The sequence below is a fragment of the Neofelis nebulosa genome, chromosome 2 (assembly GCF_028018385.1).
Source record: "Neofelis nebulosa isolate mNeoNeb1 chromosome 2, mNeoNeb1.pri, whole genome shotgun sequence".
NCBI lineage: Eukaryota > Metazoa > Chordata > Mammalia > Carnivora > Felidae > Neofelis > Neofelis nebulosa.
This window is the reverse complement of record NC_080783.1, coordinates 103,678,027-103,703,786: the sequence shown is the minus strand read 5'-3', so window position 1 is coordinate 103,703,786 and position 25,760 is coordinate 103,678,027. Positions and strand designations below refer to the sequence as shown.

General features: G+C 36.3%; 1 protein-coding gene across 13 annotated transcripts in view; it reads right to left on the bottom strand.

The window, feature by feature from the left end:
• PTPN4 (protein tyrosine phosphatase non-receptor type 4) overlaps positions 1-25,760 on the bottom strand; it is a 217,266-nt gene that overhangs the window by 97,438 nt on the left and 94,068 nt on the right. For 5 of the 13 annotated variants that reach the window (XM_058715513.1, XM_058715515.1, XM_058715516.1 and 2 more), the window contains 6 exons: positions 12,328-12,391; positions 12,151-12,250; positions 8,075-8,119; positions 7,772-7,824; positions 7,287-7,407; positions 611-698 (listed from right to left, as the gene is read on the bottom strand). In XM_058715513.1, the coding sequence (XP_058571496.1) occupies positions 611-698; positions 7,287-7,407; positions 7,772-7,824; positions 8,075-8,119; positions 12,151-12,250; positions 12,328-12,391 (471 nt within the window). Of the gene's footprint in view, positions 1-610; positions 699-7,286; positions 7,408-7,771; positions 7,825-8,074; positions 8,120-12,150; positions 12,251-12,327; positions 12,392-19,139; positions 19,215-25,760 lie in introns of those variants that run through there. The other 8 variants (XM_058715520.1, XM_058715522.1, XM_058715523.1 and 5 more) reach the window with 5 other exon arrangements.

Sequence of the window (25,760 nt, the reverse complement as noted above, 5' to 3'; positions counted from 1 at the left end):
GCTTACAGCAGGGTTCTGGAAGCAGAAAAGTTTGACACCATTAAAAAGTTGTTACAGACTGATGTACAGAAGAAGCCAAAGACTGTAAATTCCATCTTTTATTAATAAAGGGATTTGTCACAGAGGAGAAAGACAACCAAAATATGTTAACATACTTCATTTTGTGCTTTATAAATAAAAATTTATAATGATGCCACTAAATGAGGAAACAAGTGAAGTAACACAAGCCTCGGTGAGGTGAAAGTATCTTTATAACACTGAATATGAATGCAAAAATCCCTACTTTTCCTGCTTTTATTTTGGAAAATAAAAAGCCTAAAGGTACTATCTCTTATGGTCTGCAAAATTATCTTTACAAAAATTATCTTCATTACATAAAAACCTAAAAATAACACAAAATACCCACTTCAACCATTCTTCTCCTCAGGTATTAAATCTTAAGGGATTCTGAAAATACTTATATTCAGAGGAAATTTTCAGTGCAACTATGTTGTCAGCACTCACTAGTTATTCCATTGGTTGCCTAATCCTACTAGGCATTAAATAAAAACTCTGATATAGAGTAAATGGAGCCTAACTCAACAACATCACATTAGTTCTCTTCACTTACCCTTGCATAGTGGAATTCAACTCCATAGAGTTCTAAGGTACGTGCTGTGTTCAGATAATTAAATTCTGCTTCTGCAGGAGATAAGCCTCTGTAAAGACAGTGTAGTAAAAATTATACCCATCACAAATATGGCCAAACTGGAAAAAAAAACCTATTTATCTAGAAAAATTTCAGCATTCTAGTTAAATCTTTTATAATACATCATGCATGACTACTCCTCTTAGTTGTATACAGTAATATCTAACTTATCTGGAAAGTAAATTTTCATTAACACAAATCATTATTTTGTAGAATATTTCATTTTCCAGAAATACAAGAATGCACTAGGGGATGTGGAGAAAATGAACCCTTGTGCACTGTTGGTGAGAACGTAAACTGATGCAGCCACTATGGTAAACAGTACGGCGATTCCTCAAAAAATTAAAAATACAAATACCACATTAAAGGGGACTCTTTGAGTAGGGGAAAAAAACACCAAAAGCAACAAAGTCTAGAAAGAAACAGAGAACGTCAACATCACCAGAAACACTAACTTTACAAGTAACACAATGGCACCAAATCTATCAATATCTATCAATAATCACTCTGAATGTAAATGGACTAAATGTCCCAATCTATCGACATAGGGTATCAGAATGGATGAAAAACAATATCCATCTGTATGCCGCCTATAAGAGACACATTTTAGAGCTAAGACACCTGCAGATTGAAAGTGAGGGGATGGAGAACCATCAATCATACTAATGGACGTCAAAAGAAAGCCAGGGTAGCCATACTTATAATATAATTATATTATTTTTAATATAATTTTAATTATATTAATTTTAATCTAAGTATATATAATAAATAAAATTATATTTAATATAATATATATTTTATAATTATATATCATGTCTAATATAATATATATTAGTTATAATATATATTTTATTATTTTGAGAGAGAGAGAGAGAGAGAGAGAGTGTGCGCATGTGTGCGCATGAGCAGGGGACAGAAGCAGAGGGAGAGAAAGAGAATCTTAAGCAGGTTTCACGCCAAGCACAGATCCCAGTGTGGGGCTTGATGCCATGACTGGGAGATCATGACCTGAGTCAAAATCAAGACTCGGACACTTAACCAACTGAGCCACCCAGGCACCCTGTGACTAACGAGATTTTAAACTGAAGACTGTAACGAGAGATGAAGAAGGGCATTACATCATAATGAAGGGGTCTCTCCATCAAGAAGAACAATTGTAAAAATTTATGCCCCCAACTTGAGAGCCCCCAAATATGTAAATCAGTTAATCACAAACATAAAGAAACTCACTGATAATAATACAATAATAGTATGGGCCTTCAATACCCCACTTACAACAATGGACAGATCATCTAAGCAGAAAATCAACAATAAAACAATGTCTTTAAATGACACACTGGACCAGATGGACTTAACAGATATATTCAGAACATTTCATCCTAAAGCAGAATAAACATTTTTTTTTCAAGTGTATATGGAACATTCTCCAGAATACATTATGTACTGGGTCACAAATCAGCCCTCAACAAGTACAGAGAGACTGAGATCATACCATGCACATTTTGAAATACAATGCTATGAAATTGGACGTCAACCACAGGAAAAAATTGGGAAAGAACACAAATACATGAAGTTTAAAGAAGTTCTCACTAAAGAATGAATGGGCTGGGGCACCTGGGTGGCTCAGTGAGTTGGGCATCCGACTTCAGCTCAAGTCATGATCTTGTGGCTGGCTTGTGGGTTCAAGCCCCACATCAGGCTCTGTGCTGACAGCTCAGAACCTGGAGCCTGCTTCGGCTTCTGTGTCCTCTCTCTCTGACCCTCCCTGACTCATGCTCTGTCTCTCTCTCTCTCTCAAGAATAAATAAATTTTTTAAAAAATTTAATAAAAAAAAAAGAATGAATGGGTTAACCAGGAAATTAAAGAAGAAACAAAAAAAAACTACATGGAAGCAAATGAAAATGAAAACTTGACAGTCCAAAACCTTTGGGATGTAGCAGAGATTGCAATACAAATCTACCTCAAGAAGCAAGAAAATTCGCAAATATACAACCTAACCTTACACCTAAAAGAACTAGGAAAGAAACAGCAAATAAAGCCTAAACCCAGCAGAAAAGAAATAATAAAGATGAGAGCAGAAATAAGTGACACAGAAACAAACAACAACAAAAAAACCAGTATAACAAATCAAAGAAACTAAGAGCTGATTCTTTGAAAGAATTACTAAAATTGATAAACACCTAGCTAGACTTATTAGAAAGAAAAGGACTCAAATAAATAAAATCATGAAAGAGATCACGACTAACGCCACAGAAATACAAACAATTATGAGAATATCATGCAAAATGATATGCTAGAGAGCCTGGGTGGCTCAGTTGGTTAAGCATCCAACTCTTGATTTCGGCTCAGGTCATGATCTCACAATCGTGAAATCAAGCCTGGCATCCTGTTCCATGGTGAGCATGCAGCATGTTTGGGATTCTCTCGAGTGCCCTCTCTCTGCCCCTCTCCCATTTGCTTTCTATCTCTCAAAATAAATAAACACACATTAAAAAAAAAAAAAGTATGTGCCAACAAACTGGGCAATCTGGAAGAAATGAACAAATTCCTAGAAACATTCAAACTACCAAAACTGCGTCAGGAAGAAATAGAAAATTTGAACACACCCATAAGCAGCAAAGAACTTGGATCAGTAATCAGAATTCTCCCAACAAACAAAAGTCCAGGGACAGATGGCTTCCCAGGGGAATTTTAACAGATATCTGAAGAAGAGTTAATACCCAGTTTTCTCAAATTTTCCCAAAAACATAGAAATGGAAAGAAAATTTCCAAACTCATTCGATGAGGCCAGCATTACCTTGATTCTAAAACCGGACAAAGATCCAACTGAAAAGGAGAATTACAGGCCAATATCCCTGATGAACATGAATGCAAAAATTCTCAAAAAGAAACTAACAAATCAAATCCCACAGTACCTTAAAAGACTTATTCACCACAATCAAGGGGGATTTATGCCTGGGCTATAGGGGTGGTTCAATGTTCACATATCAATCAACATGATACATCACATTAAAAAAGAAAGAATAAGAACCACATTATCTTCTCAATAGATGCAGAAAAACCATTTGACAAAATACAGCATTCATTTTTGATAAAAATCGTCAACAAAATAGATACAGATGGAACATACCTCAACATCATAAAGGCCATGTATGAAAGATCCACAGCTAATATCATCCTCAATGGGGGAAAAACAGAGCTTTTCCTCTATGGTCAGAAACAAAACAGGGATGTCCACTCTCACCATTACTATTTAACATGCTACTGGAAGTCTGGGCCTCAGCAATCAGACAACAAAAAGAAATAAAAGAAATAAAAGGCATCCAAATTGGCAAGGAAAAAGTCAAAATTTCACTATTTGCAAACAACATGATACTCTATGTAGAAAACCTGAAAAGACACCAAAAAAACTGCCAGAACTAATACATGAATTCAGCAAAGTTGCAGGATATAAAATCAACATAGAGAAACTGGTTCCCATTTCTATACACCAATAATGAAGCAGTAGAAAAGGAAATCAAGGAATTGATCCTATTTACAATTGTAACAAAAAGTGTAAGATACCTAGGAATAAATGTAACCAAACTGGTAAAAGATCTCTACTCTGGAAACTATAGAACACTTATGAAAGAAATAGAAAAGGACACAAAGAAATGGAAAACCATTCCATGCCAATGGACTGGAAGAACACTGTTAAAACGTCTATACTAACCAAAGCAATCTACACATTTAATGCAATCCCTACCAAAATACCACCAGCATTTTTCACAGAGCTAGAACAAATAATCCCAAAATTTGTATGGAACCACGAAAGACCGTAAATAGTCAAAGTAATCCTGAAAAAGAAAAGCAAAGCTGGAGGCATCATGATTCTGGACTTCAAGCTATATTACTAAGCTATAGTCATCAAGACAGTTAAGGTACTGGCACACAAACAGACACATAGATCAATGGAACAGAAGACCCAGATATGGACCCACAACTATACTGCCAACTAATCTTCAACAAAGTAGGAAAGAATATCCAATGCAAAAAAGTCTCTTCAACAAATAGTATTGGGAAAACAGAACAGCAACATGCAGAACAATGAACCTGGACCACTTTCTTACACCATACACAAAAATAAATTCAAAATGGATGAAACACCTAAATGTGTGACAGGAAACCATCTAAATCTTGCAGAAGAAAAGGGGGCGGCAACCTCTTTGACCTCGGCCATAGCAACTTCTTATTAAAACACATTGCTAGAGGCAAAGGAAAAAGCAAAAATGAAGTATTGGGACTTCATCAAGATAAAAAGCTTCTGCACAGCAAAGGAAACAATCAACAAAACTAAAAGGGAACCAAAAGAATGGGAAAAGATGTTTGCAAATGACATATTTGATAAAGGGTTAGTATCCAAAATCTATAAAGAACTTATCAAACTCAACACCCAAAAACAAGTGATCCAGTTAAAGAAATGGGCAGAAGACATGAATAGATATTTTTCCAAAGAAGACATCCACCAGATGGCTAACAGACACATGAAAAGATGCTCAACATCACTCATCATCAGGGAAATATAAATCAAAACCACAATGAGATACTGCCTCACACCTGTCAGAATGGCTAAAATTAACAACACAAGAAGCAACAGGTGTTGACGAGGATGCAGAGAAAGGGAATCCCTTGTACTGTTTGTGGGAATGCAAACTGGTACAGCCACTGTGGAAAACAGTATGCAGGTTCCTCAAAAAGTTACAAATAGAACTACCCTATGACCCAGGATTACACTACCAGGCATTTACCCAATGAATTAAAAAACAAAAACAAAAACAGATTCAAAAGGGTGCCTGCACCCCAATGTTTATGGCAGCAACAGCTAAACTATGGAGAGCCCCAGTGTCCATCAATAGATGAATGGAAAAAGATGTGGTATATACATATAATGGAATATTACTCAGATATCAAAAAGAGTGAACATTTTCCATTTACAACAACATGGATTGGAGCTAGCCATGCTAAGCAAAATAAGTCAGTCAGAAAAAAACAAATACCAAATGATTTCACTTATATGTGGAATTAAAATAACAAAGCAGATAATACATGGGAAGGGGTAAAAAGAGAGAGAGAGAGACAGAGAAAGAAACAAACCATAAGAGACACTTAATAGAGAACAAACTGAGGGTTGATAGAGGGGAGGTGGGTGGGGGATGGGCTAGAGGGGTGATGGGTATCAAGGAGGGCACCTGTTATGATGAGCACTGAGTGTTGTATCTAAGTGATGAATCAATGAATTCTACTCCTGAAACCAATATTGTACTGTATGCTAACTAAAATTTAAAAAGAATAAAAATACCACGTGAGAAATGAATGAAAGAATGAGTAAGTAATTAAATAAGAAGTACCATATGATCCAGTAATTCCACTACTGGGTATTCACCCCCCAAAAATGAAAACACTAATTCAAAAAGATATATGGCCCCCTGTTTACTGCAGCATTAATTACAAGAGCCAAGATACGGAACCATGCCAGTGTCCATTAATAGATGAATGGATAAAGATGTGGTGTGTACATATATGATGGCACATTATTCAGCCATAAAAAAGAATAAGGTCTTGCCATCTGTGACAAAATGGATAGATCTAGAAGATATTATGCCAAGTGAAATAAGTCACACTAAGAAAGAATAATTTCACTTACATGTGGTATCTAAAAAATGAATAAACAAAAGCAGAAACAGACACATAAATACAGAAAACAAACTAATGGATGCCAGAGGGGAGGGCTGTGGGTGGGTGGGCAAAATGGGTGAAGGAGAATAGGATATACAGGCTTCCAATGACAGAATGAGCTGGTACAGCATAGGGAACACAGTCAATGGTATTGTATTAGTGTATGACGACAGATGGTCGCTACATTTTTGAGTGTAGCTCTCTAGTTCAAACTCTTAGCCAATACGTAGCACTGCCTTAGTTTCTCCGTGAGTATTCTGAATTGTATGTTAAAGCAAAAGCAAACTCTGAACCAATAAACAATATTATTTTCTATTCAAAGCAATGTATCTCTTCTTGAAACAAATTATGTCACAAAATTAAGACTCACAAAATATCAAAGTTGAATACTGTTATGAACGAAAAAGTGCTACTTTTTTAAAAAAGGACTTTTAAAAACATTATTTTAGTATTACATAAAGTTCCTTTTTTCCTTTTGGTTCACTGCAAAACAAATGATTCCTTTCACATAGCTAAAAACTAAGAAAGAATTGCTGAGTAGATTGATCTGTAACAGTTGATCTGTGAAGATACCATTAATATTCTAAAATTCCTTCTTAAAGAACTGTCAACTTTATATAATAGCAAACTTCTGTTTACCTATAGTTTTATGGTTCTTAGTAGAAATGAAAAAAAAACCTTACGTAGTCTACGAAATTAGTAATGATTTTTTAGTATAGATAACCCACATTTCCTTACATCAATCACACTATTTTACATAACAGTAACTGTTCTATATTAAATAAACACAACACTCACATTAGAAATAATTTAAAACATTTCTCTAGAAAACACGCCATGAAGAAGTTTACGAAATAAGCGGAAAAGTAAATAAATTCTTACGTATGTTGCTGATGTAATTTTGCAATTTCTTTTTCAAAATCTTGAGGTTGATTAGGAATGAAAGAATAATCTGAGAGGTAGCCTGGCAAGTTCTCTGACTGATTGTAGTCTCCAAGTTCAGCTATTATATGGAAGGAAGATATTCACAATTTAATAAACACATTTTGTAATTCTGATAGCTAAATAAGAAATGTCATGAATTCCAATATATTTCTGGAAGTAAAGTATTTGTTTTTACTGCTAGCTACCATGTAAGCAAATTATGACACTACACTTAACATTTCTAGGTCTCAAACAACTTCAGAGAAACTTTTTAGGAAACAAACTAATTGCTAACTAGTTGGATATTTCATTACATTTTCTTTGCAATCACTTTTTCTGTATAATAATGTATGTCTAAAGAACTCATACATTAATGGTAATGTACTATCAACACAGACCATGCAATCACATACTCCATGACCCAAAAGTGGGCTGATACTTACACTGAACAGCAAATGAAGCCAAAAGGGCAGCAGTATTATAAGGACAGGGCAATCTAATCAAACAAAATAGAAAACACATACCCCATGGTTAAACACAATAATTTCAAAAGCACTGCAATTTATATTATACTATTCCACATGACTTACTTTTTAATTGTTAAGTAATGATCTTATCTGATGAAAAAAACTGATGCTACATGCAACCATTTTCAATAATTTGTTTGCGATGATCATGAATTACTTAAATAATACAGAACTGAAAGTACCTTTAAAGCCCATTACTAAAAACTTAAAATAGCCCACCTTCCAGTAAGAATGTCTTGTTTAATTTGCAAAAAATACTGGTACCTTAAAGAGAGAGAGAGAGAGACAGCATTTAGCATTTACTGGAATTATAACATTTCAGGATTAAAAACTGTATACTTATATTAACCAATATAAGTATATTTGAAATATTTACATATTTGCTTTTATAATCTACATATTAGCACACATAGATATATTTTTAAGTAAGATTTCATATTTCATGAATTCCAATCATTAAAATTCTTTGACAGACAAAATTCTGTACTTCAAATATCTTGTTTCCACTAGCTTCTATTATAAAATTTCTCAACATCTTTAAGAGTTACATGACCAAGGGAGATTAAGGAGAATACTCTAAGATTGGTGTTTGTAGAAATTAGAACTGTGAAACACAGAAAAATTGAGTCAGAGACAGATTGCAGCTGACAGCAGCAATGCACTAGGGATCAACTGGAGAAAACCATCCTTTCTGCTGAGACAGAAAGCCAGAGGCAAAGACATGCCTATGATCATCTTATCATTATGCTGCCCCCTGCTGGAAGCTGCTAATTGTAGAAAAACACCTTTCTATTTTCATTTGAGTTAAGAAAGCTCTTTCTGATGAGGAAAAAAAAAACAAACAAAACAAAAACCAAGACCCCTTCTCTACCATTAGAATGGCCAAGTAAGCAAATTCCTTTAACACCAACAAAAATACAAGATTTCTATAAAAAAGAATGCTGAGGTTCCTTACAAGATGGCACTGTCCTCTTGTAAGTCCCAGCTAATGGGTAAGTCATTCCCTAATGCTTGCAGCAAACAAGTCACCTGTGCTGCAGAACACTGGCAGAAGACCAAATTTTGTGGCTTTAAATAGGAAATTTTAAGACTTTTATTTCATCCCACTGAAAAAAGTAAAAACACCCCAAAAATCAAACATCATTAACAATTTTAGTTGTCTGATTAAAATTATAAAAGCGTACATGACAATATTTAAATTACTAAATAATTTAATTAAGGATTTCAGAGAATCAGATATTCGCTATAAAAAATTTTTTTAAAAAGCTGATACAAATATCCTGCTGTATATATTAAAGAAGTATGTAAACTCCCTGTGAGAATACATAATGCATAATATTGTAAATATTATCTACTTATTCAATCTAAGACAAGATATTTCTATCTAGTTTACCTGGTTTCATAATTAAAAGTTAAAAGTTCCTGGTGGGAAACAATCTTATAGTTAAGTTTAAAAAGGCATGTATATCCTTGACAAAATATTATAATCTTACACAAATAATACCTATGCCTGCCGAATTTTATTTATATAACAACCAGTAACAACTGATAGAGTGGAAACCAGAATTCAAGTCATAAGCTAAACCAGCCTGTGTTCTTTAGAAAATTACTTAAAATTTGGCTGACCCTTAGTTTCTATATTTGTAAAAAGGAAGTAATATCACTTGTACCCCAGGGGCCCTAAATCAGGTGACAAAAACCCAATTTTTACAATTAAGACATTTAAGAGAGATTAATAATGCTTGAGGTAAATACAGAAATAAAATGTTTAATCTCTAAAAATAATATAACTTTTCTAACCCAGACAATAACCAATACCATCGAGTACACCTAGGCACTAAAAAGGTACCAAAAAGAACTGTCATTTGTACCCTCATGACTCCTGAGAAAACTCCAATTCTAAGGATGCCAGCACCTGCTAACACCAAATGACTGTAGTTTGATGGAAGCTCTATAGGGCCCACTCTTTCCTACCACTAATCTAAAATGGAATCTCAAGGTAAGGGGGTGTAGCAGATTTCCTGTTTTGTGGGTTTAAACTAGTCCTTAAAATTTAGCAACTGTGGCTGAAGGTGTCATATTACTAACTGCATTAAGGTTGCCCAAGCACTAAAGTTTTAAAGGAGTATTTCTTAAACCTGCTGCACATTAGAATCACCTGGGAAGCTTGTAATGCCTGTGCACAGGTCCCATCTGAGACTGAATTGAATCAGAATATCTAGGAGGTATGTCCAAGGCATCAGCATGTTTTAAAGCTCCCCTAAGTGATTCTAAGTTGTAGTCGGGGTAGAGATTCACTAATGTACACTATGGTAATATGATAAAAACTAGGTACTTAACTCATTTTTACCAAACAGCACCAGATATAAGACTCTAGGACATTCTATCATAAAGGATTTTTGAATGAATACATTATTTCTAGTGAAAACAAAGAACCTTCTTGACAACAGACTGAGCACAAATTAATCTCTTGACTACTACCAAACTTGGCTTTACTTTCTTCTACTTCAGGAAGATATTTTGACTTGATTTTCAATGAGATACATTTATTCCTTATATTTTCAACACAGGTTTTAAAAGAACACATTCAAGCTCCATTAAGAAATTCAAAGACATTCTTTTGAGTCAAGCAAATTAATGAATAGGGTTATAATTGACAGTATTTTAAGTGTTATGCTAACAAACTTCATGAGTGTTAAACACATTAGAAATCCAACTTTAAATAATTGGTCTTTTAATTGCAAATATTTCTTATACATTTAAAAATCTGATTACATAAAACATGTATTATAAAATACTTTTGCTACTTTATTTCAGGTTATATTTATCAGCAAATAGTAAAATGCACTTTAAAATGTTTTATACTTCAAAATTTTCATTAATTCAAAGTAGTTTCCTTGAAGTTAATCCAAAATTAGAGAAATTTTTATAATACTAAGAATTATTAAGATAAAGGATTTTGTTATTTTGATTATTTAAAAACAACAACAAAACATGACTAAGAACTATAATATTTAATTGAAGGTTATTCATATAACACAACTTTGCATTTCAAGACAAATTAGCTTGGAAATACTATTAGTTTCAAAGGATAGGACTGCCTAACCCAGGGGCTACACCCCTAAATTCTGTTATAAAGAGCTTCACACCTGGCCCCCAACAAACACCCAGAAAAGGATTCTCAAGAAGGTCAACCTAACTTTTCTCACCTGGTCTCACCTACTGTATCAACACCTGAGGATTGGCAGATATAGATAAGTATCTTTAATTTATTCTTTTGTTTCACCACAGCACCACAGAATTCTAAACAATGACCAATATATTAACATGTCACAACCTATCTACACATAGCTTTAGACACAGATTGTTAATTTGGCACTTATCCTTTAGAGTAATTTTGAATACAAGCACTGACCTATATTCTTCTATTTAAGATTTTTATGGAAGGTATCATATGTCAATTTTTAGTCTTAAAAAAAAACCTGATTACTAATTGTCTTACAAGCAGTAAACAAAGTTATTATTCAGTAACAGATATCATACTGTAATTATTTCTACCTTAAACAGTTCACCTAACATTCATACACTCAAAATGCTCATCTGGGTCATTTTTGTGTATACTTTGTCCCTTAGAAGTGACAACAAAATTAGACTGTAACTTAAGATCAGACTTAAAATGGCCAATAAAGTGGGCACTTAAAGACATGAATGTATTAGAGCATTCTCTGCCAACATTCTTTATAAAAAGGTACCTGCTCACTGAAACGAATGTAACACCGTATGTTAATTATACTTTTAAGGAAAATGGTGGGGGCGGGGGGGGAGGTACCTATTGACCATTACTCCTGCACATAATGGTTATATATTTTCTAAATTCTGTGTTCGCCTCAATGGAAATAAAAAAATATACATAGAATGTTCTTTTACATGAAATAAAAGGCACAATTCTCACAATGCAGCATCACTTGGATACAACTGCAGTATCTATCTAATTACCTCAATTAGTTACAGAAGTGCTTCTTAGCCATTTTTTAAAAAAGGAAAAATCTAATTTTATATGGTTCAAGAGGCTGCCTGTGGTTGGATGGGGTGGTCCTGAGATCCCAATCTCCTAAAGCCCTCCCAGCCATGCAAGAGGGCAGGAAACGATTATCATGAAAGCTCTATACTCTATTCTGTGTGATGGCTGGGAAGCTCAGAAGTACACTATGATAATCTATTTTTGCCTAAATAATTTCAAAATTTCATAATAGTTTTGACAATATTTTCAGGAAAAACATGCTCCATAAACCCACCTTGTGTATTCTTCTTGTAACTTGTTGGGGTCACTTACAAAAAATTTGACTCTAAAGTTCAAACTGTAAGGAGATCCTCCTAGAAGTAATAAAAGCAGTTCTAATTAATTAGATTATATCAATCCTTTATCTTTATAAAGTATACTTGCAAAACATCAAGTAAATATGTATGCTCACTTTTTAGCTGCTTCCTTATAGGTTTGTTTGGATCCAGCCACCTCTGAAAAATAAATAAATAAGACTGATTTCTTTTTCCCTTGAGGAACTAATACATCAATTGTTGCAAATCTATAACATTTGAAGATCATTCCTAAAAACTGCATTTTTAAAAAGGTCTAGGAAAAATACTCAATTTATAGATATTCATATCAAGTATAACAAAATTAATACTAGAAAGTACTGAACGTATTTGTGGTAGCTCTAAATTTTTCATTTGAATTTTCCATCAAAGTATACAGTGTCCAACATAACCTCTATTCCAAAACTAAAAATACTTAATCACAGCAATCTGAAGTGATTTCTGTTAATTTAATTGTATTATGTAACAGTGTGGCAAGTTTTTCAAATTCTTGGTATCTTTCATAAAAATATAGTTGGCCTTATAATCTCATTCAAACAAAATCTAACTACACATCATGAAAATATACTCTTAAGGAAAATTTAACTTCTACCCTATTCCTTAAAAAATAAAACTATTTCCTCCCCCCACCCACCAAAACAAAACATAACAAAACACCCTCCACACTAATTTTGTAAGAGACAGTGTTTAGTTTGGGGAATGACTGATTTTTGGGTGTGAGAATTTTAAGTAGCCTCAACACTTCCGAATGCCAGTTAAGCTCTACTTCAGGAAAACTATAACTGAATTCAGAAAATATTTCAACTGCAACATATTTCATTAAAAAAATTAAAGAACCCAAAATGAGTAACAGATGTGGCAGTATTTTCAAAGCACTACACAAATATCAGCTTACATCATTATGTATAAACCATACTCCACCACCCATACTTGATTCCATGCAGAACACATAGAGATTTTAATAACAAATAGCTGACATTACTTCGTAAACCTTCCCTTTCCACAATCCACAACATCCAACACATCAAATCCAGTTGATTCTACCTTCTTCCTATACCTAGAATTTAACAGTTCTTCTCCATCCATTCTGCCACCATCTTATATCTGGGATAGCTCTGGCCATAGCCTCGTAATTGTTATCTCTGCTTCTTTTCTTACCAAGTTCTTCATTCTCCATCGGAAGCAAGTGTAGGCTTTTGAAATATGTCACTTCTTTCCTTAATAGCTCTTGGCATTTTCTCATGCAAAGTTTAAAGCCCTTACTAGGGCTTGCATGATCACTTCTTACCTCAGTTTACTAAGCTCCAGCCATAATGGCTTCCTGTCTGTTTCTCACAGATGCTATCTTAGGGTCTTTAATTAGAAGCTCCCTTATGCACATCATGTCCTCCTCTAACTTTCCCATGTCTTACTCCTTCCATTACCTGTTGAGTCTCAGCTTAAACACTACCTCCTCAGAAAGGCCTTCACTGATCACCCTAACAAAAGTATGTCATGAAGGGGTGCCTAGGTGGCTCGGTAGGTTGAGCATCTGACTCTAGATTTTGGCTCAGGTCGTGGTCCCAGGGTAATGGGATCGAGCGTCACATTGGGGTCTGTGGTAAGCGTGGAGCCTGCTTAAGATTCTCTCTCTCTACCTCTGCCCCTCTCCCCTGCTTGTACTCTTTCATATATGTATATGTATGTAAATATATATATAAATATATATATATATATTTACATACATATACATATATATAATTTATATATATTATATATATGAAGTATGTCACAAATCTTCTATGTCCTTAGTTATCGTCTGTAAATAGGCAAGGAATATTATTTTCCTTCACATTTTCTTAATTGTAACGTTTGCTTTGCCTTTTTATTGCCTAACTCCTTCATTAGATTATGAACTCCATGAGGTAAGGGATAAAATCTGATTCATTCAAAGCTGAACAGTCAGCACCTAGGCACAGGGCTTGGCATGTATGTATTTAAAAAAATGTAGAAAAGGACTTAATAAACCTGCTGAGTGGCCCAACGGTTGACACAGGGTGTGTGTGTGGGGTGGGGGGGGGGGGGGGTTGTTTCTGCACCAGCAATCAGCTGTTTTTCACCCCTAGGTAACACATTTGCTTCCCCTGCAGATCTACCCATTTATCCATTTTCCATCTCATCTATCTTCTAGTGATTTCATTCTACATATTTTTTAGAAAAAGTCATAACTTACATTCATTTTAATGCTTGTCTAAAGTCAAAATTGGGGCTCAGGTTATCTATTCAAAGCCTGCCTTCCACATTCAGTTCTCCTTTAAAATATTCTAAAATAGTATCAGAGACACAAACACATTTACATACACAAATAGATACATTCAGCTGACAAAGCTGAGGAGTACAATAATACGTACTGGGAAAAATTTTTTTTAATTTCAGAGACACAGAGAGAAAGAGAGAGAGCATGCACAAGTGAGTGGGTGAACAGGGGAGAGGAAGAGAGAGAATCCAAAGCGGCTCCATGTTCAGCGTGGAGCCCAATGAGGGCTCAATCCCACGGCCCTCGGATTATGACCTGGTCGAAATCAAGAGTTGGACACTCAACCTACTGAGCCACTTGGGCATCTCTAAATACTGGAAAATTTAACAGACCTCATCAATGATGTCAATGAGACAGGACTTCAATTCTTGGCTTAAGCCATGAAAAGGGAACAATTATATAATGAGCACTCCTGGACAGTGTTCCTAGTAAAAATACATCATAAGTCAAAAGAAAAACAAAGTGGGAAAAGAGACAACATATAAAAAAGTTCTACAAATCAGTAAGAAAAAGACCAACACTAATAGAAATATGGGTAATGGGTAAGAATAGAAATTCACAGGAAATTTAAATGACATTTAAGTTATGAAAAGATATTCAATCTCGATCATAATTAGAGAAATATAAAAGTCATTTATATTAGCTTTTCATTTTTCATCAATAACACATTGGCAAAGATTAAAACTTTTAATGCTGTACCACAATGGCAAGAATGTGGAAAACAGGCACATATACATAGCTCGGGAGAATAAAAATTATGCCATCTCAATGTTGGACAACTTGGAAATATTTATCAAAATATAAAATGTAAATGACCACAGACCCAGCATTATTTTATATAGCATTATTTACGGAGACATATTTTACACAATATAAAATTCACCATTTTAAAGTGTATGCTTCAATGTACTTGAGTATATTCACTATGTTATGTAACTATCAATACTAAATAATGTCAGAATACTTGCATCACCCCAAAAAGAAATCCCATACCTAGTAACAGTCCATTTCAGTGGCCCCCTGGCAACTGCTATTCTACTTATGATTACTATGGATTTTACAATTTTGGATATTTCATATGAATGCAATCATACAACAGGTGGTTGTTTGTGCCTAGCTTCTTTCACTTAGTATAATGTTTTCAAGGTTCATCCATGTTGTGGCATTTAACAGTACCACATTCTATTTTATAGCTAACATTTAGGTTGTTTTTATCTTTTGGCTCTCATGAATAACACTACTATGAACATCTGTGTAAAAGTTTTGTGTGAACATGTGACTCAGTTCTCTCAAAGGTGTGTCTAAGATTGGTATTGTTTGGTCATATGATAACCCTGTATTTAACTTTTTAAGGAATTACCAAATTTTTTTCCATATTACATTTCTACCATCTATGTAAAAAAAAAGGGTTCCAATTTTTTTGTATCCTCATCAATACTTGCTATTGTCTTTTTAATTATACCCATCCTACTAGGTGTGAAGTGGTATGTCATTCCTTTGATAAATTATATTCTATTGTAGGGATACACAACTTGGTTTATTTGTTCATCAGGGGATGGACATGAGTGCTTCCCCTATCTATTATGAATAATGCTACTATGAACAGCTGAGTAGTAACTTTTGTGTGTGGACATGTTTTCACGTTTGGGTAAATACTGGGAGTGGAATTGCTTACCTTTTTGTATTATGTCCTGAAAACAAGTATTGTAAGCTCTCTAATTTTCCTACATAAATGGGCATTGAGAGTATATCACTATTTTTAGTCATACACCATAATCTATGCCCAAAATCATTCCACCAATTGAATTACTATGCTATATCTGAGATAAGAGTCTTCATTGTTTAAATGCAATATATATGAATTTAAAATGTGGTATCTTACTAGAAATGATTAAAACCTACCAAGTGTTAATAGCTAATAAGGAAGTTCTGGTTCAAGATGGCAACCTAGGTGAATCCTACTAAACTCACCTACCCCCATGGACACACTGAATCTAAAAGCTACATACAGAACTATTTCCTCTGGAAAAAAACCCAGAACTAGATGAGTGACTTCCTCTCATCGAGTGAAGGAGAAAAAACGCACAAAGTGGGAAAGACAAGACAAGACACAATCTCACCATAGAACCCAACCCCAGCATGGTAACCCACACTCAGGAGGGAACTCACAACCCCGAGCCTCTCCCTGAAGAGCAAAGAGTTTGAACTGCACATCTGGTGCCTCAACCTTTAAAACCTGCACCTGACAGAAGAGACCCCAAAATCCCTAGCTTTGAAAGTCAACTAGAGCCTGTGACCACAAGACTCCCAAGACTAGAGTAAACTGAGAAACAGTTCTCAAAGAGTTAGTGCAAACTCACCCAACCCAGGGCAGAGCAGAGCCAACTGAAAAGTGCCCAGACTTTATGTGAGAGACAGACTTACCTGCTTATCTTAAAGCATGGGCCTAAGGGGAAGACACCTAATTTAACATACATCTAGGGGGCCCTAGTGAAACACTCTCCACATACGGAGGCCAGCAGGCACCATCTTTGTACGCTCCCTCTGCCTCACTCCAGGTCACTGGTATCTCTTGGAAAGAAGCTTATATATTCCTTGTTTGGCACCCTGATTTTTTCAACCGCTGCCTAGGAGACACCTCTAGATTGTTCAGCTCTGGTGACCAATGGGGCTGAAGTCTGCAGGTCCCACAGGACTCTTCTAACAAATGGAGAAAGGGTTCTAAACCAGCTACTCCCCGCAGGGCACAGCAAAAAGGCAACAGACCGAGGCACTCAGTCTTTCTGTCAAGGAGGCCTATTTGCTTCTCTTATAGCTGTGGCCAGAGTAGCAGGCTTCCAATTAAATGCTCATCTAAGACTCAACTGTAATCCTCTCAAGAGACCTCAGAGGGCAGGTACTATCTCCAAGTACTCCCATGCTCCAGAGCACCAGTGCCTCCCAGAGGAGAGCTTGTACATATGTCTGGTGCTCTAGTTTTTATGTCTGCTGTCCAAGGAATATCCCTTGATCATCTGGTTCTGTTGCCCAGCATGGCTTGTGTCATGGGCCCAAAGGGACTAATAACAAATGAAGAAACCATGCTTGGCTGGCCACCATCCTCCAGGGCAGAATGCAGAGACACAAGAATGAAACACACCCTAGTCTTTAGGTGAAAGAGGCCTATTTGCTTGTGTAAAAGATCTGGCCTGAGGGGCAGGCTTCCAGTTTGGCACACATATCAGAATTTACTTAGGCACTCTCCGGGAAGGAGGCTGGTGGGTGCCATCTTTGTACTCTCCTTGTCCGCCCAGGTTGTTGGTGTCTCTGAGAAAGGAGGTTGTGTCTGGTGCCCCGGATTTTGTGTCTGCTGTCCAGAGGACACACCCTTTGATGGTTTGACTCTAATGGCAAGCAGGGCTTATGTTCACAGGTTCAAGGGGACAGCAGCAAACGAAGAATTTACAGTTCTTACCTAATTATCACCCCAGGGTTCAGCATGCAGGGGGCAGACAGAAATGCCCATCTCCCGGTATTCCCCTAAAAGATGTATATTTGCATACTTTAAAAACTGCTGTCTGAGGGTCTGGCTTCCAGTTGCCCTGAAGCTAGATGCTGACCAAGATCCTCCCCTTTGAGACACCGGCAGGTCTTGGCACATCTTTAAGAACTGGGAGCCACTAGAAATAAATTAGCTACTTGGGAAATCCTGAAAGGTTCCAGGCATAACCAAGAGCTACGGAGGGCAAGGGTGAATGATAAGGTTCAACACAAGGCCATTCCTTCACGACTAGGAGAGGTGGCTGTTTAATCTAATGCATAGAAACCAACACAGTAAGTAAAGCAAAATGAGAAAAAAGAGGAATATGTTCCAAGTAAAAGAACAAGAGAAAATATCAGAAAAAGACCTTAATGAAATGAATATAAGTGATTTACCTAATAAAAAATTCAAAATATTAGTCATAAAGATGCTCACTGAGCTCAGAAAAACTGAACACTGTGAAAATTTCAACAGAGATAGAAAATATAAGAGAGTATCAAAAAGAAGTCACAGGATTGAATGAAGAACACAGTAGCTGAACTGAAACATACATTAGAGGCGTTTAACAGCAGACTAGATGAAGCAGAGGAAAGGTGAGTAAACTCAAAGATAAGATAGTAGAACTAACCCAAGCAGCAAAAAGAAAAAACAATGAAAATAAGTAAAGATAGCCTAAGAGACTCAAGGGACAAGATCAAGCAGATCAATATTCACAGCATAGGGCTCCCAGGAGTAGAAGAGACAGAAAGGGGCAGAAAACTTATTTCAAGAAATAAAGGTTGAAAGCTCTCCTAACATGGGGAAGGAAACTGACATCCAGATCTAAGAATCTCAGAGTTCCAAATAAAAGGAACCCAAAGAGACCCACAGTAAGACACATTATAATTAAAGTGTCAAAATTAGAAGACAAGGAGACCATCTTAAAGGCAGCAAGAAGAAAACAACTTCTTACATACAAGGGAACTCCCATAAGATTGTCATCAGATTTTTCAGCAGAAACGTTGCAGGCCAGAAGACCATGGCATGACATATTCAAAGTGCTGAAAGAAACAAATAACCTGCCAACCAAGAATACTCTATATGGCAGAACTGACCTTCACAACTGAAGGAGCATTCAAGAGTTTTCCAGACAAGCCAAAGCTAAAGGAGTTCATCACCACTGGACAAGCCTTAAAATAAATGTTAAAGGTACTTCTTTAAACTGAAATGAAAAGGTGCAAATTAGTAACAGAAAGACATGAAAGTATACATTTCACTGGTAAAAGTAAATACATAGTAAAATTCAGAATAATTTAAGTGTTGTAAAGGTGCTAGGTTAATCATGTATTAAGCTAGTATGAAGGTTAAAAGATAAAACTAACAGTAATAACTATAACCACAATAATTTAATGGATACACAAGGTAAAAAGATGTAAATTATGACATTAAAAAGATAAAACGGGGGTGGGGGTAAAAATGTAGAGGTTTAGGATGTGTTCAAACTTAAGTTGTTGTCAACTTAAGTTGTTATAGGCTGTTGTAAGTTGTTTTATGTAAGCTTCATGGTAACTACAAAGCAAAAACCTACAGTGGATACACAAGATAAAGGGACAAAAAATCTAAGCATACCACCATAAAAAATCTTTCAAACTGCCAACAAAGAAAATAAGACCCATCTATATACTACCTATAAGAGACTTGCTTCATATGTAAGGATACATGCAGACCGAAAGTGAAGGGATGGAAAAAAGGTATTCCACGCAAATGGAAACTTAAAGAAAGCTGGGTAGCTTTTTATGTAAGACAAAATAGGGGCACCTGGGTGGCTCAGTCGGTTAAGTGTCTGACTCTTGATTTCAGCTCAGTTCATGATCTCACAGTTGGGGGATCCAACCCTGTGTCTGCACTATATGTGCAGAGCCTACTTGGGATTCTCTCTCCCTCTCTCTCTGTCCCTCCCCTGCTCACACGCTCATGTGCGCACGCGCTCGCTCTCTCTCTCTCTCTCTCTCTCCAAATAAATAAATTAAAAAAGACAAAACAGACCTTAACACAAAGACTACAGTAAGAGACAAAGTTATAATGTAATAACAAATGAGTCAATCCAACCAGAAGATATAAAATTTGTAAATATTTATGCATCTAACATAAGAGCATATAAACACATAATGCAAGTATTAACAGACTTAAAGAAAGAAACAGCAATGATAGGAAAGGAGTCTAATATTCCACTTACATCAATGTGGGAGTGTGCTGCCAGTAGGGTATCATAGCTACCGAGTCTCGTGGGCAAGGGTGATTTTTTTTCATTTCACCGGGTGTCACCGGCCCTCTGGGACACTGACTTGCCTCTCTTCCTTCAAGTACTCACACTTAATGGTAAAGTTAGGAGTAAGCAGTACTAATTACTTACCACATGGCCTGTGGGGAGGGAATGAGCTGACCCACTTAGCTGCTTCTACAGCAGTGTACCTCCTTCCAACAGTCCCCAAAGTCTCCACAGCCTCCCCACCCCACTCCCCCACCACACCTTGCTCATCACTGAATTAGGCATGTCTCTGAAACTACTTACAGTCATGAACTTTGTGATCTTGGGCAAGTTACTTCACTTCTCCGTACCTTCATTTTTTTCATATGTTAAGTGGGAATAGTAATATCCAGGTACATTGTTAGGATTAAATTTGGTAAGATTAAAATACTTAGTGAACAGTGTTTAATATATGTTAGAGTCGGTTAGGCGCCTGACTTCGGCTCAGGTCATGATCTCCAGTTCGTCAGTTCGAGTGCCTCGTCAGGCTCTGTGCTGACAGCTCAGAGCCTGGAGCCTGCTTTGGATTCTGCATCTCCCCCTCTCTCTGCCCCTCCCCAGCTCACACTCTGTCTCTATCTCTCTCAAATATATACACACATTAAAAAAAAAAAAAAAACATTAATACATGCTAGAAATGTGCACTCAGTTTGCCATCTTGCTACAGAAACACTGCTTTTTAAAACAGGATGCTTAAATATTTTTAAAGAACATAAATATATGATTTTAAGATGTGTATAAGCTCACCTTTGAGGCAACCCATGGAAAAATGACACACAAAAAAATAAATGAAATGAAAATGAAAAATGAAATGAGATTTGGAGAGGGAATCAGAAGTAGGATAGCTACTTGAAACTGAGTAACAAAGATATCAGTACCTTTTTTTTTTTTCATGTTTATTTAGTTATTTTGAAAGGGGGGAGAGAGAGAGAGAGAAAGAAAGATAGTGTGTGCAGGGGAGGGGCAGAGAGAGAGGGAGAGAGAATCCCAAGCACACTCCAGGCTGTCAGCACAGAGCCCCACCTGGGGTTCAATTCTCACGAACCATGAGATCATGACCTGAGCCGAAATCAAGAAGAATTGGACATTCAACCAACTGAGCCACTCAGGAGCCCCTCCCCTGCTCTGTGACGCCAGGAGGCTCCAATCTCCCAACAGTCTCTAGCTTGCAGCTCTATTTGCCACTGGCCACACTGTAACCAGAGTGGTATATCTAAAATACAAGTCTCATGTAATTGCATAAAAAAAATCTTTAGGTGAATATAATCTTACAGATTAAAAGGTATTCCATAATCTGCCATACTAGGCAAAATTTTTTTTTGTTTTTTTTGTTTTGAGGAGGGGAGCAAAGGTAGAGGGAGAGAATCTTAAGCAGGCTCCATGTCCAGCGTGGAGCCCCATGCAGGGTTCAATCTCACCACCGTAAAATCATGACCTGGGCGGAAATCAAGAGTTGGATGCTTAACCAACTGAGCCACTCAGGTGCTCCTACCCAAACTTCATTTTACACCCACATTCTCCTCTTGCTCTGTATTCCACTCATTATTAAAATTTTCTTTCAGTTCCTCAATACAACCTTCCTCATTCTTCATTCTGGAACTTTATACATGACACGGGTTCTCTCTGAAACATTTTTCTGCACCCTAAATCTGCCTGTCATTCCCTCCCAAAATGGAACAGGATTAAAAGAGACCAAAACCAAAACCTAACATTCAGCAGACTACCAAAGAGATTTATGCAACAGACAGTAAGAGCCTGGTTAAGATGTAACAGTAAAACAGATGAATATGACAGATATACTAAGATATATGAAATAAAAACAAGTACTAAAATGTGGCTTGTTGACAGAAGAGTCATCCTCTATGTGGCTTTTCCTGTAGTTTCTCAAACCTGATGAAATAAAATTTAAGAATTCTGAGCATGTAAAAAGAATCTCCAAAAAACAGACGAAGTTTATTCCATGTGCATTATTTTTTTTACTTCAGTAGTCTTAGTTAGCCTACTGTGTTAGAGCAGTGATTTTCAAAACATGGCTCCATCGACTAGCAGCACTTTTACAGGGGAACTTGTTTGCATTGCAAATTACTGAGCTCCACACCAGAGTTTCTGAATTAGAAACTCTACACATAGGGCCCAGAAATCTGTATTTTAAGCAGCATCCAGGTGATTCTGATGTAAGTTAGGTTTGAAAGCCACAATGTAAGGGAATAAGGAAATAGTACTAGAACAGTAAAATATAACCACAACACGAAGTATCAGAAGGATGAAAGCAAAAATAGAACAAGTCAACAATAACCGATAATATACTCTTTGTCCCACTAAAGGGTATTGTAATTCACTTTAGGGACAAAACAGCGCAAAAAACAAAAGTAAATGTACATGTATAATATAATCAGAGGGTTCTGATGAATATCATACTGATAAAGGCCAATAAAGAAGAGCCACCTTTAAGTACTTATAAAATTAAAGAAATTATGCATAATGAATTATTACCACATTAGTCATTATTTTGCTCACTCAATAAACATTCACTGACTACTACTATTAAACCATACATTATGCTAAGAGCTAGAGCTATGACAAATAGGTGGGTTTTTTTTGTTTTTTGTTTTTGATGTTTATTTATTTTTGAAAGACAGAGAGACAGAGACAGAGCATGAGCAGGGAGGAGCAGAGAAAGAGGAAGACAGAATCTGAAGCAGGCTCTAGGCCCTGAGCTGTCAGCACAGAGCCTAACGGGGGCTCAAAACCCCTGAACCATGAGATCATGACCTAAGGCGATGTCAGAGGCTTATTAACAAGCTACTGGGCCACCCAGGTGCCCCTACAACAAATAGGTTTTAATGAAAGCAGAAGATATTTTGAAAAGTCAAAGCTTTTCTTTAAGTAATTTTGTTTGTTGTACTGGAACTCTTACCAAGGAAGATTCTGAAGAAAATGAGTCTGTATTTGTTGTGTACATGTCACAATAAAACATTAGGTGTCTATATAATTTATCAACTGTTAAGTCCAATTAAATTAATTTGAATGTCTATGTGCCTAAGGGAATATTAGCTCCAAAATCCTCTAAAACTATTACACACACACACACACACACACACACACACACACAACACATCCATATATATGTAACACACATACATGTATGTATATATAAGTATATATAACAAGAAAAACTTAAATAAAAAATCTCAGCTAAGGATTGACAAGGATTAATTCTTTTAGAATATAACCAAATTCCTTTTGATTGCTGTTGGCAATTTTATTGCATGGATACATCCTCTTCTCAACATGTTCATTTTTCTAAATCCTGTGCATCTATATATCATCATCTCTTGAGAAGCAATGTTTTGTGGTAGGGAGAGTACACTATAATTTGGAGTCTAAATGCAAGTTCAAAACCATTATCAGTGACTTAATTATCTATGTCATTAAACAAGTTTTGTAAGCCTCAGTTTTTCATTAAAAAAATGTTAACGATTTGTTTATAAAATTGAGAATTTGGTTTACAAACAAGTCTACAGTACATGTTTCAGAAACATTACCCTCTCTTTTTCAGAATGGTATGCCTTCTGTCAGTCCATTAATTATCCTCAAAGTATTGATGTGATGTATTTTCATATTGACAATCAGAAAGAGGACAATGCTTACAACATTTGTGCCTCACAGGCCTTTCCATGGATTCATTTTGTCATTTCACAGATTCTTCTGAGTATTTAAATACTGAACATGCAGTACTGTGGGAAAGACCTGTACAGGGAGTTTTGACACCCAAGACTAGTTTCATTAATGCCAGCAATAGCTTAGGCTTTATCTCCTTGGATTAGGATAATTTCTCATGAAAAAATAAGGGTGCTAGATAATTTCTTTTTAATTTTTTTTTAAAGTTTATTTATTTATCTTGAGAGAGAGACAGACAGACAGACTGACAGAGTAGGGGAGAGGGAGGGGCAGAAAGAGAAAGAAAGAGAGAATCCCAAGCAGGTGTGCTGTCAACACAGAACCTGACATGGGGCACAATCTCACGAACCACAAGATCATGCCCTGACCCGAAACCAAGAGTCAGATGCTTAAATGACTGAGCCACCCAGGCACCCCTAGACAAAACAATTTCTAAGGCTTCTTTTGGGTCTTTGAAATTCTAATTCCAAATTTGGGGGAAGAATGATTTTAGATCATTAGCAAATAGACCCTTAGACCTGGGAATATATCTTATTTGGAAAGGAAAGCTCAAGATAGAAAAGTAAGACAAAATAAGCAAAATTAGGAGACTACAAAAAGATCAACCCAGCTAAATACCTCTGCTTCCCCATATTCATCCTGCTAAAATGTCCTCCTGTACACACACTTATGTATCAGAATTTAAGTTTATTCATTTTGAGAGAGAGAGAGAGAGAGAGTGAGTGTGTGTGTGTGTGTGTGTGTGTGTGTGTGTGTGTATGTGTGAAAGCAGGAGAGGGACAGAGAGAGACAATCTGAACCAGGCTCCACAATGTCAGTGCAGAGCCCAATGCGGGACTCAATCCTACAAACCTTGAGATCATAACCTGAGCTGAAATTAAAAGCCAGACACTTAACCGACTGAGCCACCAAGGTGCCCCTAGGTAACAGAATTTTTATCCCTTGTAATATATGTGATCTCAGTATTAGTCCTTCTAGAATGCTTTATCACAGTGGATGATTTTTCATACTCATGGCAGGGACAATGATTCTGAGTAGCTGCTCTTTCTCCTTTGTTGTCTTATCATTTTTCTAATCATTCTAAAGACAGGCTTCCAGCAGGAGAGTGTGACCGATAACTGTCAGCAAGATAACCAGACAATTAACTTTTATTAGCTGTATGTCACACAAAGTGGGGTGTGGCAGACACCTTTGGTGTTGCCTGGCTCACAATTTATCTTTCTGGGAAAGGCTGCATAACTGACATTTCTACTCACTTCCATTCTCACATTTATTTATCAAGAAATAATACTACTCAACTAGGCCCTTGTAGAAGCTCCAATCTCTGGTGAAGGCATCAACTTATATGGAAACTTTGTTTTTATTTCAGTTCATTACAAAAGTACTTCCTTCCACTGACACTAGCTGGCTCTTGCTTTGTCTTATCCACCTCATTCTCATAGGTTTTCATACAAAACCAGTAAATGATGCCAAGAAAAAGTAATATTTAGGAGGCACCTGGGTGGCTCACTTTGTTAAGCATCCAACTCCTGATTTCAGCTCAGGTCATGATTTTGCGGTTTAAGCCCCGTGTCAGGCTCTATATGCTCAGCGCAGAGCCTGCTTGGGATTCTCTGTCCCTATGCTGCTGTCTCTCAAAATTAAATAAACTTCAAAAAAAAAAAAAAAAAGTAATTAACATCTCACGGTTACCTCTGCTTCCCCATATTCCTTTCTGTTAACCATTCATTCAGAGATCTAGGATTCT